Source organism: Erinaceus europaeus, chromosome 13 (genome assembly GCF_950295315.1).
Source record: "Erinaceus europaeus chromosome 13, mEriEur2.1, whole genome shotgun sequence".
Classification (NCBI taxonomy): domain Eukaryota; kingdom Metazoa; phylum Chordata; class Mammalia; order Eulipotyphla; family Erinaceidae; genus Erinaceus; species Erinaceus europaeus.
The window spans coordinates 16,317,195-16,338,650 of NC_080174.1; the positions used below are offsets into that span (position 1 = coordinate 16,317,195).

Genomic DNA, 21,456 nt, shown 5'->3' on the forward strand with positions numbered 1-21,456 from the left:
TAACCAGCCGAATGAAGCTTTCTGTCCCCATCTTCCCATCCTCTCTAGATTTCTCTCTGTCCTATCCAGCAACAACAACAGCAATAACAATACTAATAATGACAACAATGATAACAAGGGCAACAAAAGGAAAAAAATAGTCTCTAGGAGCAGTGGATTCGTAGTGCAGGCACCAAGTCCTAGCAATAACCCTGGAGGCAATAAAATAAAATAAAATAAAATAAAATAAAAAACAAAATAAAACTCCTGCTACCTTGGTTGAAAACAGATATATTTTCAGGCAATAAATACAGGGCTAGTTTTTCAAGGTTGGGCTACATTGCTAAAACACACATGGCAACGTGGACTGTCTTCCTCCTCAAGTGTTATCACCACCAGCTGTTAACTTTGGAATAGGTGAACACAGACCTAGTTTCACAGCCAAGACATTCAGCCAGCTTTCCACACGGACAACTTTTTAGGTAGTATCAACCTTGCAAGATATTGGCTTAATTCCTATGCCTTCCTTGTCAATCACTGCATAATCACCTCAGATAGTTATGTTTGTAGACTGAGGAAGAGAGAGGTGATACATTTATGAATCTCAGGATGCTTCAGAGAAATTCAGCATTAGAAGACAGGCACTGTAGTAAGTTTAGATTGCTCATTAAGTCACAGCACTTTTGAACATCCATAAACAACAGACAAACTATAAGTCTTGATAGAGAGGCCATCAGAAAGTTCTGATTTTTCCCCCAATGTTTCACTGACAGTGTTTGATTGACATCATGTATTTTTCAATGTATATTTTAAGCTGTCTTTTAACAAAAACAGATACTGATAAACTGATTTTTTTTTAACAGCAAAAAAGTTTGCTATTTTAAATGTAACTGGGGGAAGGAAGACAGTGTACATGTATCATGTGTGGGGATTTGGATGTAAGTCCCAAGCACCACGCACAATAGTGAGGTAGTTACATGAATGGTAGAGTGGTGTCTAGTCCCCCTTCTTTTCTCTCCCCACTTGCTCTCTGTCTCTGTCTCTCTCTCTCCTTTCCTCCCTCCCTCCCACCATGCGTCAGTTTAAAACTAAAAGAAAAAAAAGAAAAAGTCAGGGGAGATAGCATAATGGTTACGCAAAGTTTTCATGCACATAACTCAGGTCCGAGGTTCAATTCCTAACACTACGGTAAGCCTAAACTGAGCAGTGCTCTGGGCTTTCTGCATCGTTCTCTGTATTTCTTTCTCCTTAAAACACAATATATATAAAGTCCACCAGGGGCAGTGAATCCCTAGTAGGTAAAATGGATACATAAAAGAAGGAAAGATAAGAAATAAGAATTCCTGACATTTAACTTGACATCTATGTTGGGATTACAATACACAATTAAAGATTCGAAATGGGGGACAGTTGGTGGCATACCTGCTTAAGCATACATGTTACAATGTGTAAGGACCCAGGTTCAAGTCCCCAGTCTTCATCTGCAAGTGGTGAAGCAGTGCTGTAGGTATATCTCTCTGTTGCTCTCTATCTCCCCACTCCTCTCAATTTCTGTCTGTCTCTATCAAATAAAGACACTAAAAAAAAAAAACTTTAATAATAAAAATAATAAAGGTTCCAAATGAAAGTCAAACAAAACTCTATTAAGTATAAAGATGAAAATGTAAAAACTGATTTGGATGATGAAAATTGTATGTGTAACATAATCCTAAAAAGCTAAATAAAGTTAATGTGTTTCCTTAAAAATTATAACTTTGGGAGTCGGGCGGTAGCGCAGCGGGTTAAGCACAGGTGGCGTAAAGCGCAAGGACCGGCGTATGGATCCCGGTTCGAGCCACCGGCTTCCCACCTGCAGGGGAGTCATTTCACAAGCAGTGAAGCAGGTCTGCAGGTGTCTGTCTTTCTCTCCCCCTCTCCGTCTTCCCCTCTTCTCTCCATTTGTCTCTGTCCTATCCAACAATTACAGTATCAAAAACATCAACAATAATAATTACAACAACAATAAAAAAATAAGGGCAACAAAAGGGGAAAAAAGCAAAAATTAAAAAAATATATATATATATATAACTGTACATATTTGGTAGCTGCTGTCTTCCCTGATCCAGATTTCTAGTCCTTTGATAATCTATGTGTTAATGGTTAATCTTAATGGTTAATCAATCCCCTTATCACCATAAAACAGCCATATGTTCAAATCAATGGGGTTTACAGTTAACAATATTTATACACCTTTCCCGTATTTGGGAGCTACTCTTTTCCCCCATCCAGCTTTCTAGACCTTTTTCCAACTATGACACCATCCCCAGACAATACCTTGGATCCACCTGCATATCAGATGCCAGGCTCAGGCTAAACCTAAAGTTATGAGCCTCTCGGAATACACCTAAAATAGACCTACTAACTTTTTCCAAAACAGAGACCCCCAAATCTTCATCTGCAATATTCTTGACTTTACAACAACTTGTTCTGCTTTATATCTTAACTCTTTTTAAGCCACCAGGTTTCAGAAGCTACCATCATGCCAACCTGACTTCCCTGGGCAGACAACCCCACCAATATGTCCTGGAGCCCCATCTCCCCAGATCCCTGCCTCACTAGGGAAAGAGAGACAGGCTGGGAGTATGATTCGACCTGCCTATGCCCATGTCCAGTGTAGAAGCAATTACAGAAGACAGACCTTCCACTTTCTGCACCCCATAATGACCCTGGGTCTATACTCCCAGAGGGATAAAGAATAGGGAAGCTATCAGGGGAGGGGATGGGATACGGAGTCCTGGTGGTGGGCACTGTGTGGAAATGTACCCTTCTTATCCTATGGTCTTGTCAATATTTCCATTTTATAAAAATAAATTATATAAATTTAAAAAATTAGAAAAAGAAAAATACATTTAACTTTAGAAATTGGCATAACTAAAAAATAGAAACTAACAAAACCTTTCCAATAGCAAAAAAAGAAAGTATGGCTTTTTAAAAAAATTATTTATTTATTTATTTATTCCCTTTTGGCTACCCTGGTTATTTTATTGTTGTAGTTATTATTGCTGTCTGGCTTCATTGTTGGATAGGATAGAGAGAAATGGAGAGGAGAGGGTAAGACAGAAAGTGGGAAAGAGAGACACCTGCAGACCTGCTTCACCGCTTGTGAAGCAACTCCCCTCAGGTGGGAAGCCGAGGGCTGGAATCGGGATCCTTACACTGGTCCTTGCGCTTTGCGTCACGTGCGCTTAACCCACTGTACTACCGCCCGACTCCTGAAAATAAGGCTTTTATCAAAGATCTATCCTTCCAACAATGTTCTTATAAATTTTGAAGTCTTTGAAATATTCAAGTTCAGGTAAACCATATAATATGTTCTACTCAAAACACAGAGAACTATGTAAGTCTAGTCAATATTTTCACAAAGCAAATAACACCACACAGTCAAAAGCTAGACAAATCATCTAGGAAACACAAATTATGCACCAAGATCCTTTTACTTAAGGTGAAATTCCTATGTAGTTACATTATGAAAGTTCTTCTATAAAACTACAAGTAACGTTCCTTCTACTGTTCTACAACCTGCGACAGTAAAACAACCGCTAATGTATTATTCAGATAGAATATATTATTAAAGGAAGCCGTTAAAAAACAATTATGTAAAAGAGCTAGGACATAATTAAGGTGATTTAACTATCACCAAGTGATTTACTAAAAGTCACCACAGTTACAAAGAGATGATTATTAATTTCCCATATGAAAGCCCTTTGCCCAAGAATAAACCATCTTATTTAAAAAATGTCCAAAGCTGCTAACAGTCAGCCAAGTTAATATGATTAAACAGGGTTCAATTTATAACACAAACACAACATAGATTTTCCTTTACCTTGTTTTCTGAAATTTAACTATATATAAAACATAAATTGAAGAAAAGTAAAAAGGTGAAAAATGTCTAGTTACACTGAAATCATCTAATTTATACATGCCATGGGATATTTTACAGAGATATGGGGAAAAAACAACAAAAGTATGATCTCAGACTTAAATGAAATATTAAATTTATTATTTTTAGGTCTTTAAAAATCTCCAGAAAATACCCTTTTTTTGAATGGGTAAAGCCCCAGTTTGACTATGTCATTGTCTGTTTGACTGTATGTGTCAGCCAACCATAATGTTTAAATATCTCAGACTAATTTATTTCATCTAAAGGATTACCATAAAATACTCTATCATTCATTATGAATCTGGGGAGGGGGATTTGTTCAAAATTTCCATTTAACCTAAAGGTAGTACAGATTACAGACTAAAATGGCGCTTTTTTTTTTTTTTAAGAAAACCACTTTCTTGGAATTTGGGATCTTGAAATTTTGAGGAAGATGGAATAGATCAGAAAAAATATATAAATAAAACACAAAGCAAATATTTCTTTGAAACCTCAGAGTATAAAAATTGTACTACTTCTGACATAAATTGAACCCTGTTTTATTTTAAAGAACAAAGCAAGAATAAAAATTAATAGAACAATTCACATTGTAAGTCAGATCAAGAACTGCAACCTCAATTTGCATGATTTTGAATAATCATTGCCCCAGTAAGTTCAGAAGAAATACAGCCCAAGAGAGTATTGTTTAGCACAGTATGAATAACAAATTGTACAAAATGCAATGCATTAGATAATTTTCTGATGCTGAGTTAGCATTGCATATAGCAAGGATTAGAAACAAAATAGAAATTCTATTTCCTACCTATATCACTGGCTACCATCTTGGAAAACTTTCTGCTTTTGGTCTTCACTGAAAACAATATTTTGATATAAAATGTCAAAATCTATTCAAAATAAGATAAATAAATTAAACAAAGAAAACAAAATACTTGAAAATAAAGATACTATACCCTTTTCTATAAAATTATTCATTTTTTGTTCATCATCTGAATTGTGTGGTGATGAAGAACCTACACAGATGAAGACAAAGGTGGGAACAGGCACACAGTCAGTCACGAGCACAGAGATTAACAGCGAAAAGTAAAACACAGTAATCTGGCAACCTCTAGAACAAATTCCCATACTGCTGGCCACAAAGAAATGTCAAGTATACAGTTAACGTAATTTGTTTATAAACAATAATTTTATAAATAACTAAGATCAGTTTCTTTCATGGTAAAGCAGCTCACAGTAAACACAATTGTTAATAACTCTCATCAGACTCCCCTTTAAATTACAATCATTTGCAAAATCTTGCTATATAGTATATAATAGTTTAATCAGCATTTCTTAAAATGTATAAAATTGTATCAGTTCATCAAATAAGGTTGATAGCTAGTAATGCTGTATCAGTTCTTTACTGACAGCACTTGAGAATTACCTTTCTAGATATGAATACTTAAATCATACATAATTTCTAATTTATACTACAGAGGTCCTTATAAATGATCAGGATAATAAATACAACTACTGATATGTTAAAATTCTGAAACTTAGAGAGGGAATATTAAGGCTTTTTTTGATATGACTTTCAGTAAGCTAATCAAATCTTTTATAATTAAGATTTTTGTTATTTTTCCTTAAAAGATTATTTTAATTTTTCATAGTGTTTAGTCTCTAAATTAAGGCTTTTATTATAAATACAATCTTTAGTAGTATTCTTAGTTTATGACTTTTCTAGTCAAGTTATCTAACTTTTAGAGATACAAGTGATAAATTCCTCTATTATGCTTTACAGCATCCCCAGCTGTAAATGCCCTCCTCTGAATTAACACAGCACTTCACTGGTATATTTCTTTTATTACAGTAATCAGTGAGTGCCTCCTGTTTTATGTTTGCACACATTATGACCTTTCCCCACTGGACTGCTCTGAAAAGCTGGTCCCCTTCTTGATTCATCTTGATGAATCTCTGAATAATCCCCGGGCACTCAGTGGAATGCCTTGTATGTAGGAATCTCTACACATTTCTGAATGAGTAAGATTTTTTTGGCTGGAAGCAAGTATCTGAATTACTGTTAGTAAATACAAATATATTTTTCCTGACCTTTTATTCCTTCTTAGCTCAGAGAAAGTAAAGAACCTTAAGTAGTAAGGTCAAAATTTGGTTTCCTTTCCTTCCTAGACAGAAAATACCCTTGAGCTGTCATTGCAGACAAAGTAAAATTGATCAACATAGGCAAGATCCAATTGCCTCTATACCAGTCTTAATGGATCAATATCTAAAAGGATCAATCTCTACATCTGCTAAATAGCATTTATAAATCTCTGTAAATCCTATATAAAAATGTTACATAAGGAATGCTGAATTCAGTTAACATTTTCAGAAACAGAAATGGGTATACTTGCCTTCACATAAATATAAACCATATTTAAATAAGATAGTGGTCATGATATGGTATGTGTATTTTACAAGAGCATTGCTATGGCTGATACAAGATAGCTATACAAATGTAGGAATATTATTGTGTTGTTGAAAAAGTCATGACGTATTTTTCTATTAAAAAAATGTGTCATGACTTTTCTGATTACCAAGTGTATTTATTTAGTAATTTATCATCTTTCATGTTAGCATGGTGTGTAATAATAATAAATACACAGAACATAAAATCACAAAAATGCTTAGGATTTTCAAAATAAAAGCAGATAATATGAGACACAAATACAGTAAAACCAGCCTGTGCATATTTCCTGCGCTGAAAATGCCTACTACCACCTGCCTTAACTGTTGTGAAAGCTCGTGAAAATCCCAAGACTGCTTTTAGCATATCCTAGTTGAGTATACTTACCTGCTTACTCTAATATCGAGTAAGCAGGTAAGTATTAAATATCGAGCTTTTGGAAAAGTCACAAACCACTTTTCTATTTTTTAATACCAAAGTGTGTCATGATTTTTCCAGCAGTCCTGTAGGTATAAAATGTACCTACAGATTCTTGGCTTTTCTAGGGTGTGAGGCCATTCCTGAAGGCAACATTTAGATCTACATCATGTAGAGTGTGGCCCTGGGATATTCTTTGCAGTTTGAAGTTGAAATATTTAATCATTTTAACATTTTATGTGTAATTTCTGGTGTCATCCAAAATTTAAAAAAAATCCAGCAGTACAAAAGTACTCAGTAAAGCAACGAGATATTTGACATAAAGGTCAAGCACAGATGGCAGAAACAACTTCCTATGGCAATTCAGAATGCCAGAATTAATTTTCTACTTCAGAGAAAGCACAGGCTTATTTAGAAATATACAGAATGGGTGTAGAATGTTAAATACTTGGATATTTTCCAATAATACTATTTTCACAGGGCGATCTTTTTTGAGATTCATTTAATACATTCTATATGATCTAGAGAAGGAGCTTCACATGAGAGAGAAAGAGAGAGAGAGAGAGAGAAGAGAGACGGAGAGAATACACAGTGGAGAGAAGTCAGAGCACTCTAGCACACGTGGCAAAGGGATTAAAGAAAGTCCTGCAGGCGCCATGCTCTTACCAGCTGAGCTACTCCCAAACTGACTCAGCGTGATTTTTGAATGGAGCTTTGACACTGGTTAGTTAAAACTGTTTTGAGCACATTTCATTCCTTTCTTTTTTGCCTCCAGGGTTATCCCTGGGGCTCAGTGCCTGCACTGCTCCTGGAGGCCATTTTTCCCATTTTTTATTACCCTTGTTGTTGTTATAGCTGTTATTGGATACGGCAGAGAGAAGTCGAGAGAGGAGGAGAAGAGAGACGGGGAGAGAATGATAGACACCTGCAGACCTGCTTGTGAAGCGACTTCTGCAGGACAGGAGCCGGGGGGGGGGGGGGGGGGCTTGAACTGGGACCTGTGAATGGTTCTTGGGTATCAGCATCGCTCCATGTGTGCTTAACCCACTGAGCTCCTGCCCAGACCCTGATCACATTTATTCTGGGATGTAAAGGCTTTTCAAAATAGGCTTTATTTATAGTAAAGGTTATATATATATATATATGACTACTTTTCATTTCTATAATACTTGTTGTCTTAACAGTTATGAGGCCTCATGGAATTTTAGGACTTTTTTTATATTTCTTATCCCTCAAGTATATTATTTTCCATTATTTGTACTTCCTGGGAATACAGTTTTATTTACTATCTATTTATATCCCATAACACTGCAAAAAGTAACAGAATTTATCAATTTACTTATTTTTTCTATAGAGCAGTGCTGGGCTCTGGCTTATGGGGTGGTGTGTGCAGGTGTGCGTGCGTGTGTATTGAACCTGGGACTTTGGAGCCTTGGGCAGATGAATTTAGTTTTGCACAACCACCATGCTATCTCCCCAGCTCTTAGTTACTACATTCCATGTCTCTATTCATCCAATTACCTGTGGTTGTTCTGATTTCCATATGTCGGAGAGAGGAAAAACATAGTGTTCCTTCATTTCTTATTAGTTCACAGGGCAAAGGCAAAAAGGTTACAAAGTACAAGAGAGACAAATGACCTATGACAAACTATAAAAATTCCTTGTATCTATTATAACTGAACAAGCAGCAAAACACACAAGGAAGTTTTAAGAACAGAGGGTCAAAGGAGGTGACTTGGCAACTTTTATCCAGTTTCTATGAACATGCACAAGGTAAGTATGCATGACTGTCATCTATCTCCATGTTGATGTAACGTGTTTCAGGCACAAGTACTGTCTTACTGAGTTTTATTTTTGAATAAGCAACATTTTCTGACATGTAGGCTTGGGATATAATTCACTGGAGAATTACTACATCGTCAGAGTATATTCAAAGTGTTTGAAGTTTTTTAAAGATAAGCATTTGTGATTTATCAGAGATTTCTGAGTTCACATTTTCTACTTTGCATTCCAAACTCACTAAACAATGAGGTACTTAGTGTCATAAGTTTCTCTGTGTTAAAAATGTTAGACAGCATTCTTTTGATTAAAGAGCATGGCATATGAATTTTCATAGGAAGAAGAAAAGGATATTCAAAGGGTTTCTTTTTTTAATTTAATGGACTTATTACTTAGAGTTAAACATATAATACTTAGTTATATATTTACAATTACTTGTAATTTAAATATATAATAATATTAAATATATTTTAAATATATAAAATAATATTAAATATGTAATATTTAATTACTGTTTACAATTACTTGTAATTTTATTCCAAACTGATAGATATATACCTGTATGCACAGTTTGGCTTAGGATAAAAAGAACTACTCATTTATTTGGGATGAGTCTTCTTAAACATTTTTGAAGGGAATCTACTATATTGAGATAATATATTACATGTCTGAATTATCCAGTTTGGTCTATAACCATGTTTACTGATAAATGCATTTACATGGTATAAGGTATAATATTGTTATACAGAAAGAACAGCAATAATTAAAATATATCAGAATTCTAAATCTCAAATTGAAAAGACACCTTAAACACCCTACATGAGAAATACAGTTACTTCCTCCTACTAATATTGAGCTACACTATTAGGAGTTAATTATGTAAGTTTTCCCTATGGCTTCTTATGTTTTGCAATTTTCATAACTGGTTTTAAATATGAAATTTAAAAGAAATCAGGAAGTTGATTTATTTTAAGCAATAGTTAACTTGTACAATATCAAAAAATGCAATTCTGAAAACATCACAAAGGCTCTAAGTGCTAATAAAATACTAAAATGAATTTAAGAGAAAAAAATGCCCCTTGCAGTATTTCTCATTCTTACAAGTATTTCTGACGTGACTGCACTAGTTGGGAAGATGAGAAACCTGTATAAAGAGCAGTGTTGTTTTATAATAAAATAATCTTTCTGGCAAACTGATGAGAATTTCCGCATAGCAAGTCAAAATGAAGTTAAGCTTATTAAAGGTAAGCAAAATTTCAATATACTAAAAATCTACTAAATTCAGAATGTTCTTAATCTTAAGGTGACTCAAGTAACACAAAATGCTATATTCTTCCAAAATACTAACATAGTAATAGGTCATGTAAAGACATATATGTTGACGGGGCTGGGTGGTGACGCACCTGGTTGAGTGCACATGTTACAGCACAAGGACCCAGGTTTGAGCCCCAGTCTCTACCTGCAGGGGGAAAGCTTTGCAATTTGTGAAGCAGTGCTGCAGGTGTCTCTCTGTCTCTCTCCTTCACTATTTCCCCCTTCCCTCTCGATTTCTGGCTGACTCTATCCAATAAATAAATAAAGATAATTTTAAAAAATCTTTAAAAAGACATATATGGTGAGATGTAAGACTTGCCTAATATAGCTCTAAAATTACACCAGTTATTATTCTGACAAAAAAATACAACCAAATCTCATTAGTCTACAATTTTAGTAACTGTCTGTAGTCACCTTCAGATTGTGTTAAAAAAAAAAACAAACTTCTTTATAATATTTAAATGGTGACTATTCAGACTAAAGATCTAACCAAGCATACCTAAAGTAGTAACACTGTAACAACCCTCTGAACCAACATTAAGTAAAGTAAATATTTCTTAACAAAGTGTTAATATTAGTTAAGTAGAACTTTATATGACTCTTTTTAAAAGCAATATTTATGGATTTTTATCTAGTAAAATCAAATCTTTTCACTTGAGGACACAAAAAATACAGATATGACTTATAGAATAAATGTACGACACAAGAGTTCCACGTAGGTATCTTTAAGTGCTTGCTTATACAAAAGAATATGGAACACAGTTTAACAGGAATATAATTAAAGATTTTTTTTAAAAAATTACCAGATGTGGGAGATTTGCAGCGATCCTCTGGGACTACAGTTCCTTCACTAATATCGCATAAACCTGCTGAAAAAACAAAACCAAACATCCAAATCACACCACATTTATATTAAGTGCCTTTTAAATTTCATACTTAGAGCAACACATTAGCTACTGCACATTTAAAAAATTCAAACAGTATAGTTTGGTGGCTCTGGTACTGTGTTCTTTAGTTTTAAGATAGGAACCTGGGAACATTTTCCTATTAAAAAGTCTTAAGCTCAAGTTAAACAATCTTAGAATTTTCAAAAGAGATAATTTGCTAATTTTAAAAAGGGCATGAGACATGATACAGAATTCTGTTTGCATTCAGAAGGCCACATAACATACTTCGTACTGGACTTCTCAAGAAGGAAAGGGTCCTGCATCTCAACCTCAAAAGTAGTTTCAAATGTTTGAGTGTTTAAGAAAAATATCTGTACTTCCAAATTCATAATCTGTGTATTACTCCTACACATATCATATTTTAAATCTGTATATTATTCATCTTTGAAGTGACCGTACCATTTTAAGTAGTGATAAAAACTTTTTAGATATGTATATGTATATATTTATAATTCTATAGAGAGGTATTATCCATGTACAGTCTATCTTATAGGATAGCTTAACTTCTTAACACAAATCATAACAAGGTACTTGATGCTGTAGACAAGAACTAATAGACATGGCAAAATACAAAGCACGTAATTAGTGTGAATACTAGTTTTCTGGTGACTGAAATGAAGAAAATCCTATATTTTAATAAAAATTACAAATATACAGACATCAAGATGTGGGGACAAGTGAGAAGTAAGCAAGGAGCTGCAAGTGTGGGCCTGAGAAGAAGCCAGGTATGTTGAGGGAAGTGCACATGTGACCAGTAGCTGCTTTTCCATTCCATTAACAAGACATGAGGCCATAAACTCTACTTTCTCTGAAAAATAGCTTTTACTCAAACATTTCCAGAAAATAGAATAATAAGTTTGGCTTATGAAAAGTGTTTTCTATTTTTAACATTATTTGTCTACACTGGATAAGGAATTTTTAAGTGGAACCAGTAAATTTTTTCATCACACACAAATGGTTCTAAATAATAATAATAATAATAATAAGCTAGATATTTGTCACTCTAAGATAGATGTAATCATAATTTGTATGGGATCCTCAACAAAATATTTGATTATATTAAATGTTTTCTTGAAGAAATACTTAAGATAGTATGAGCATAAAGCTGGGGAGACAGCGTAATGGTTATGCAAAAAGACTTTCATGCCTAAGGCTCTTAAGTCTTAGGTTCAATCCCCAGCACTATCATAAGCCAAAGCTTAGTAGTGTTCTGGTGTTGGTTAGTTGGTCAGTCGGTCTCTATCTCCATTTTTTCTCTCTCTCTGCATCTCTCATTTAATACATAAATATTTTTAAAATGTTTTTATAAAAAAAAAGTAGCATGCTTATAGGTAGTAGTGACTGGGAAAATGCAGGTGGCTCATAGGTCAAGTGCATTCCTTGCATGTGGGTGAGACCACTGACTCTGGAGGCAGAGAGGGGATTCTCTGTCCTCTCTGTCTCAACTAAAAATAACAGAATTATAGATGAAGACTATATGGCTCAGAGCAGTGTTGTCTCTAATATCACATTTATAAAATGAGAGCTAAGATTTCGCACAAATTTAGATTTGATTTCACTGTAACAAATAAACCTCCAAGTATATTAACCTGAATGACTTGAGTGAGTTTTCTGTTCTTCAAGGATATAATCAGTATTTATATCTTATAATATAAATACATAAAATCTATTACTGAGAAACTGCATTTCTGTAGTTTATGATTTCTACACGTAGGAAGCAGAACTTACTATTTAAAATGTTTAACAAAAGGTAATCATTTTATTCACCATAGTATACTCGTACTTCATCGAAGTTAATTATCAGGTCATATATTGACTCACTAAACACCTATGTTTAATTCAAGAGTTGGTAAATGTTTTGTGCAAAAGTTCATTGATTGTGGAGTCAGTTTGTCTCAGCTACTCAGTCCTAATGTCATGACACACTAATAATCACAGATAACACAAAGCAAACAAGATTGGCACAGTTCTAGGAAAATTGTATTTGCAAAAGCAGGCCATGGGCCATATCTGTCCATTTGAACACTTGCTTGTTGACTCCCGGTTTAATCAGTCTTTTCAGCACCACGCTGACCTAGGTTTTAAGTCACTTCCACATGTATTTTTCACAATAACACAAAAAAATAACATGAATTATCAAATATCAGATTAACTTCAGGAAAAATTATGCCGATAGGACTCCATGAGCCATCAATGTAGTTACCACATTAAAGAAGTTAAATGCTGATTTTGGTACAACATACTTTTAGTGAATTCCTATTATCTTGGTGTGATATTTCTACTTTACATGCACACAGGCGTATCAGCTACTTAGTACATCATGTTAAATTGTGACTGACTAATGTTATTATGAAAACAATGCACGCATTTTTATCAATAGTTTAATTGCCTTTTAGTAGTTAGAAAACACTCAAAGAGCAATGTTTTTATTTTATCAGATAATATGATTCCTGCCTGATCTTTATAAAATGTATATTAAGACCTATTAGTAGTGCAAAGATTTTCCACATTCAGACTGATCTGTTTAAAAAACTGAAGAAAAGCTTAACAGCCGTTTTTTTTTTAATTCTTAAAAAAATATTTAATAAAGGCAGAAAGAAAGATGGTGGAGAAGGAGGAGGGGAAGAAAGAATATGAGGAAGAGATGTGGGGGGAAGAGAGGGTAAGGGAGGAGGAGGTGGCAGGGGAACCAGAGCATCACTCTGTCACAGGCACTGCTGGGACTTGAACTCAAGACTCCACGCCTGAGAATCCAAACACTTTATCCACTGAGTCAACTCATGGGTTGCTTCATAGCCTTTAAATTAAGTTTTAAGCACATAGTCTAAAATATAAAGTTTAGCAGGTATACCATTTTTTAAAAAATTATTTTTTCCCTTTTGTTGCCCTTGTTATTTGCATTGTTGTTATAGTTATTATTGTTGTCATAATTGTTAGATAGGACAGAAAGAAATGGAGAGAGGAGGGGAAGACAGAGAGGGGGAGAGAAAGACACCTGCAGACCTGCTTCACCGCCTGTGAAGCGACTCCCCCACAGGTGTGGAGCTGGGGGCTCGAACCAGGATCCTTACGCTGGTCCTCACGCTTTGCGCCATGTGCGTTTAACCCGCTGCTCCAACGCCCAACTCCCAACCATTTTTATATCAATACAGTTACAGAATTTTAGTATCTGGGCAGAAGCAGATAGCATAATGCTTATGCAAAAAGACCCTCATGCCTAAGGTTGAGAGTCCCAGGTTCAATCCCTGTACCACCATAAGTCAGAGCTGAACAGTGCTTTGGTAAAAAACAAAACAAACTAAAAATCAGTATCAATTATTCTATATTTTGTTTTATTTGAAATATATATGTGTGTATATATCTTTTTAAAAATAAAGAACACTCCTACAAAGAAAAAACTAAACATGGCATGACTTTATTGACATGGAATAAATAACTTACTTAAAAAAGAAGAACAGTGTTTTTTCACAGATTCAGAATATAAGCTGGGAAAGCCGCACATGCAAGAAGTCCCAGTCGGCATACCTTAGGGCAGCGAAGCAATGAAATGCAGAAGGAAAAAACAGGAGACAAACTAGAATGGCAGACAGGGAAGACACTTAACCAAAGGTATCCAATCACGTGACAAAAATGGTGATACATATATAAGAAATGGAATAGAAAATCAACCATGTAGCTAAAGTAATAGGTTTGTATCCCATCTTTTCCTTCTTATAAGTAATGAGTTGTGATACAGTTTGAAGCAATTGAGAAACTGAATCTCAGTGGGAATTTTTAATTCAGAGGAATCGTGTTAGGAAGTGTAGACAAGAGCTCCCCAGTGTTCCACATTGGCACTCTACGAATAGCAGAATTTACCAATTAGTTCAATCTGTCATTTCCAGAATTTATCTCAATCCCTGGGGCAGGTGCTAGGGAGACTAGAGACCACAGGACAATTACTGCAAGAGTACAGTATACCCTCACGCCAGATATATATATTTTTTAAGTGAAGAACACTGATATTGACAGCTAATTACACTGTGTTCCATGAAGCACTAGTATTAAAAAATTTAAAATTAAGACTACCTAATAAAAAGCAAAGGCATAAGGAAAAATTTTAATGGATTTACCTTTGTGGCTGGTTGTGTTTTTTGTTTGTTTTTCAAATGGGAAATGACTCTTCTGAATTAAGTAGCTGAAACAATGAATGTTGGTTTTAAAACATACAACTATGTGGTTCTTATGTTATGCATGTACAAACTATTGTATTTACTGTTGAATGTAAAACATTAATTCCCCCATAAAGAAATAAATTAAAAAAACAAACAAACAAAAAAAAACTATGTGGTTCTTTGGGCAAAAGGGTAAGAACTCAAAGGGACTTCTGTTTTGTAATAATGGAACAGATTTTCCTGATATAGTTCAGTGGAAACAGTCTGACATTGTGATTCTTTCTCAGTGTTGCATGAATTCCTACTATATTAAAAAGTTAAGATGATTAGCAATTATATAAAACAAAAAAACAAGGTTTACACATTTTACTAGCGTTTTGACAATTTTTATATACAAACTAGACAAGCTATTAATTAGTGAAAGTGAAGTACTTATGTTAACAGAAGAAACACAGCATCCACAGAAATCCTAAAACTGAGGATAGTTTTCTTCTTCTTCTTTTTTTTTGCCTCCAGGGTTATCACTGGGCTCCGTATCAGCACTATGAATCCATGGTTACTGGTGGCCTTTTTTTTTTTGCTTTCAACTTTGTTTTTGTTTGACGGGACAGAGAGAAATTGAGAGGTCAGGGAAGATAGAGAAGAAGAAAGACAGACAGTTGCAGTCCTGCTTCACTGTTCATAAAGCAGCCTCCCTGCAAGTGGGAAGGCACTTAACTCAGTGTGCCACCTCCTGGCCCCCTAACTGTTTTCTTCTTACCTCCTGAGGGCTGTCGAGATTTACGAGGAGACCGGGGTTCTCTCCGATAAGGATCGTTGGAGCCATACAGCTCAATAGTGCCTAGGTTGAGGAGCACGGCTTTCTGGAGGTAGTCAACTAAAGCAATGCCATTACAATTACCAAAAACTACCCTGGGAATAGAGAAATGCAAATGTGTGAGCACAAATAAATAATTACCAGAAAATGCACTGTAGATTATAAGGCTTAAATAGGAAGCATAATGGGTCTTTAAAATAATTTCTTTTTGGGCAAGAGACTGGCATACTTTAATGATGACTCTTTAGTCACTTTCAGGCCACCCCATCAGCTGGGGCCCTATTCAGGGAGTCATGAGATTCTCAAACAGACATGATGGGCCTAGCCCTCAAATAAACCCCTCTCTCCATTGTTACTGGTCTTCTCTAACAGGAACAACAAAAAAGACCCCTTTGTGGGCCCCCCGAGGACCTTGCCCTCAACTTAGATCAACAACGGTAGAGAATGTTCCATCCTCCAAAAGGACGATAGGCAACATACTCTACGCTACACCTGAGGAAGATGGGTCGATATTGGGGCAGCTTGGAATGTCCTACTCATGACCACAGAATGTGAGCTCAGATCTACAGGGATGCAGAGGTCACATTGGCTCCTAAGCTGAATATGGGCCCCAGACCAAATCAAATCGATGGGGTTTATAGTCAACAATATTTATACCCTTTCCCCAAATTAGGGAGCTACTCTCTTCCCTGATCCAGCTTTCTGTCCCTTTTCCAGCCATGACATCACCTCCCCAGACAGTAACTTGGATCCACCTGCATATCAGATTTCAGGCTCAGAGGAAAAAAAAAAAAACTAGTATAGCTACTGGCCCTTTGAAATATAACTAAAATATGCCTATTAGCTATCCAGAAAATGGGGGATCCCCCCCAACACTTCATCTCCACTATGTCTGCCTTTAGCTCCACAACTGTTCAACAATTTGTTTGGCTTTGTACGTTAACTCTCTTTTCAGCCACCAGGTTCCAGATGCTAGCATGATGCCGACCAGACTTCCCTGGACAGACAACCCCACCAATGTGTCCTGGAGCTCTGCTTCCTCAGAGCCCCTCCCCACTAGGGAAAGAGAGAGGCAGGCTGGAGAGTATGGATCGACCTGTCAACGCCCATGTTCAGCAGGGAAGCAATTACAGAAGCCAGACCTTCCACCTTCTGCATCCCACAATGGCCTTGGGTCCATACTCCCAGAGGGATAAAGAATAGGAGAGCTATCAGGGGGAAAGGATGGGATACAGAGATCTGGTGGTGGGAATTGTGTGGAGTTGTACCTCTCTTATCCTATATGGTTTTGTTAATGTCTCCTTTTTTAAATAAAAAAAAAATTTTTTTTTAATTTCTTTTTGAAAAGACTGTCAAGAGAAACTGAAATACTAGTAATATGTGGATGTAGCAACTTTTTAAATGATGCTGTAATCCCTTCCTTCTATTTTTAAAAATAATGTACGGAACACTGTGAAAAAGACTGAAAAACATATACATTTTACTTACAATCCGTAGGAGGAGTTGACTGCCAGGCTGGTTATTTGTTGTGGTGGCTCTCCACCCACCCATACCAACTGAATGACGAGTTCTGTCTGATAACCTGGAGACTGTTTAAGTGGTGAATTTTTAACTCTGTAATAAAGGAAAACATATTATTTTATAACCAGCTTCACTTATCTTATTTACCTCTGTAATTATAAAGTCAAGCGTAAATAGCAATATAAAAATAACCTTACATATAACATTATTTTAACATTACGTAAAAATAGTCGTGTCCCCTAGCAACACTTAATCTAGCTGAAGGTAAAACACATGAAAAAATAACAAAGACAAGACATTGGATAAGTTCCTCATGTAAAGGTGAAGGTTAACAAGGAGGAGAGAAAAAGGGTGAAATAGAAGAAAGAAGGATGGGGGAAAGACAAGGAGTTACAGCCCAGGAATTGAGAGAAGAAAAAAGAAGGCAAGAAGAAATGCAAATTAGGAAAATGAAACATAGGGGTCGGGCTGTAGTGCAGCGGGTTAAGTACAAATGGCATGAAACTTGAGGACCGGCCTAAGGATCCGGGTTCGAGCCCCCAGTTCCCCACCTGCAGGGTATCACTTCACAGACGGTGAAGCAGGTCTGCAGGTGTCTATCTATCTCTCCCCAACTCTGTCTTCCCCTCCTCTCTCCATTTCTCTCTGTCCTATCCGGCAACAACAACAACAACAACAATAATAACCACAACAATGATAAAAACAAGGGCAACAAAAAAGGAAAACAAATAAATAGACAAAGTATTAAACAAATTTAAAAAAAGAAAGAAAAGAAAAATGAAACATAAAAAGAGATTGTGAACAATGTCCTCCAACTGGCAGCAGCCATCCACCTCAGCTACAGAAAAGTAGCATTCCATCTCCACACAGAGACAGCCTCTGTTGACACAGGCTGAAGAGTCTGAGAGTACTATTCTCTTTCCACCTTCCCTCTGGCATACTGAATGTGTTCATAAGATTAGATTCTCAAGAGGGGGAACTGGCATTCAGCGATAATTTTAGAAGTGCATTTATAGGCACATTTAAGACTTAACTGACAAAGACACACAGCATTCAAGGAATTTCTATTTTAGCTAGTATGAAGTAATAAAAATAATGTTCTTAAAAAATAAGTCAAACCAGCTGAGAAATCCCCAATTGATTAAAAGAAAATTAGCAGATCAAGAAATGGCAGAATATGCTGGATTTAATAATACAAGATGAGTGCTGGATGGGTGTTACACTTAGTATTTACAATTACATTCAAGTTCTCATTTACATATTCTAAACACATGTAAATTAATCTATATATAGATTGTACAAATGTATTTCAAAATGTCAGGCTAATGTTTGGAGGTTTCAAAGTTTCAAAAACAAATGTGGCTTCAACAGATACTCCAAACCACAAATCAAATGTTAAATTAAAAAAAAAATGTCATGGGACCTGGTGATGGCACGCCGGGTGGTAGAGCACTGGGTTAAGCACACATAGTTGGAAGCTCAAGGACCTGCGCAAGGATACTGGTTCGAGTCCCCACGTCCCCACCTGCAGGGGGGGTCGCTCTGCAAGCAATGAAGCAGGTCTGTATGTGTCTTTCTCTCCCCATTTCTTTTTTTTTAAGTGTTTTTTTTTTAAATATTTATTTATTCCCTTTTGTTGCCCTTGTTTTATTGTTGTTGCTATTGATGTTGTTGTTGGATAGGACAGAGAGAAATGGAGAGAGGAGGGGAAGACTGAGAGGGAGAGAGAATGACACCTGCAGACCTGCTTCACAGCCTGTGAAGTGATGCCCCTACAGGTGGGGAGCCAGCGGTTCAAACCGGGATTCTTACCTCAGTCCTAGCGCTTTGGTCCTAGCACTTTGCGCCGCATGCGCTTAACCCGCTGCGCTACCGCACGACTCCCTCTCTTCCCCTCCCGTCCCCTCTCGATTTTTCTCTGTTCTATCCAATGAAAAATGGAAAAAATGGACGCCAGCAACAGTGGAATTATAGTGTTGGCATCGAGCCCCAGTGATTACCCTGGAGGCAAAAAAAAAAGTTTTCAATAAAAAATAAATCCAATACCTACTTTTAAACAGTTGTCTAAGTGGCTGTGTGACGACTCATTCTGCTGAATGCACACTTTACCCTGTGCCAGGGACTGGGGTTCAAATCCCTGGTTACCAGTTGGGAGCACCATACACAGGGAAGCTTCCTCAGCAGTGGAGCAGGGCTGTGCTCTTCTCTCTGCCTCACTCTCTCTCTGTTGCGGGAGGAGGAAGGAGAGCAACTCGGAGTGGGGGAATCACAGAGGTATAAAGCTCCAACTAAGTGCTATTGGCAAAAGAATACGCTTATAGGGAGTCGGGCTGTAGCGCAGCGGGTTAAGCGCAGGTGGCGCAAAGCACAAGGACTGGCATAAGGATCCCGGTTCGAACCCCGGCTCCCCACCTGCAGGGGAGTCGCTTCACAGGCGGTGAAGCAGGTCTGCAGGTGTCTATCTTTGTCTCCTCCTCTCTGTCTTCCCCTCCTCTCTCCATTTCTCTCTGTCCTATCCAACAACGACAACAACAATAATAACTACAACAATAAAACAACAAGGGCAACAAAAGGGAATAAATAAAATAAATATTTTTTAAAAAAAAAGAATACGCTTATCTGAAGCAATTATACACAAAAGTATTTTGTAAGTTTATTTCCGGATTTCTTCTTCCTCTAGTTTAGTGTTTGCATAGAGGAATGCCACTAATTATTTCATGCCTTCCTTAATTTTGTAGCAAGCCACTTTACTATACTGTTCAATAATTTCCAGGAGTTTGCTACTGAATTCTTTTGGATTTTCTATATCTACCATCATGTAGCCTGCAACTAGTAATAGTTTCTCCTTCTCTTTCAATCTGTGTCCCTTTAATTTCTTTCTCTTGTCTAATTGTTATGGTTAAGACTTCTAACACTGCTGAATAGCAACGGTGATAAAAGAAGTCCCATCTTGCACTTGACCAAAGAGGTAAAGTTTTCAATTTCTCTCCAATGAGTGTGATGTTGGCTACAGGTTTTCTATACATACACTCAATAATTTTGAGGAATTTCCCATCTATGTTCATTCTGGAAACATTGAAAAATGTTTTGATCATGCAAGGATGCTGGATCTTGTCAAAGGCTTTTTCTGTGTCTAATAATCACGTGTGCCAATGGCCACACCCCCTTGAACATGCCTGATTTTATCTGAAATAATCATGTGGTTTTTGCTTTTGCTGATGTGGTGGATCACATTTATTGATTTACATATATTGAGCCAGCCTTGTGTCTCTGAAATAAATTCTACTTGGTTATGGTGCATACTTAAAATACTGCTGTGTCCAACTGGCTAGAATCTTGTTGAATATTCCAGCATCTTTTTTCATCAGGAATATGGGTCCAGTATTCTTTTATTGTTATGTCTCTCTCTGCTTTGGGTATCAAGGTCATGTTGGCTTTATGAAAGGCGTTAGGAAGTGGTGTCCTCAATATTTCGAAAAAGCTTGAGAAGTACAGGTATGGCTCCTCTTACAAAGTAAATCTCAGTAGTTTTAACAACAATTTGGCTGTATTTCTAACTTTTTTTTATTGTTATAGTTATTATTATTGCTCTTGTTGTCATCATTGTTGGATAGGACAGAGAGAAATGGAGACGAGGGGAAGAGAGAGAGGCGGAGAGAAAGATAAACACCTGCAGACCTGCTTTACTGCTTGTGAAGCGACTACCCTGCCGGTGGGGAGCCAGGGGCTCGAACCAGGGTCCTTAAGCCAGTCCTTGCACTTTGTGCCACGTGTGCTTAACCCGTTGTGCTACTGCCTGACTCCCGTATTTCTAACTTTTAAACAATGGTTTTTGAGGACTGTGAAGTTAATAAGTACCCATATTTACCTGAAAAGTATTAAAAGGACAAAAGGAAGATATACTAAAATTGCCATTTATTAAAAACAACAACTCACTAGTAAATATGTGGATTTTGAGAAAAATCCCAAAAATGTTTTATGAAAACATGCTACCAAAATGAACTTTAAAGAAAAACTGTATGCTAAATGCTTATTCAATATCAACTTAGTAGGAACCTGAAAAAATAACAAGTGAGATCAGAATAAAAGCACAGTGGAAATTTTGAAAAATTGGCTTTAAGGTAGACTTGAATAAGGGGGTAACAAGAGAGCTAGGCAAGTGCAAAACT

The 21,456-nt window shown here is 36.4% G+C and overlaps 1 protein-coding gene across 1 annotated transcript in view; it reads right to left on the bottom strand.

Annotated features, from left to right (window-relative positions):
- Positions 1 to 21,456, bottom strand: part of STXBP5 (syntaxin binding protein 5) — a 172,252-nt gene that overhangs the window by 39,319 nt on the left and 111,477 nt on the right. Inside the window, exons 17-21 of the mRNA XM_060205144.1 lie at positions 17,255 to 17,380; positions 15,710 to 15,861; positions 10,652 to 10,717; positions 4,849 to 4,908; positions 4,701 to 4,748 (exon numbers count right to left, since the gene is read on the bottom strand). Of these exons, the coding sequence (XP_060061127.1) occupies positions 4,701 to 4,748; positions 4,849 to 4,908; positions 10,652 to 10,717; positions 15,710 to 15,861; positions 17,255 to 17,380 (452 nt within the window). The remainder of the gene's footprint in view (positions 1 to 4,700; positions 4,749 to 4,848; positions 4,909 to 10,651; positions 10,718 to 15,709; positions 15,862 to 17,254; positions 17,381 to 21,456) is intronic.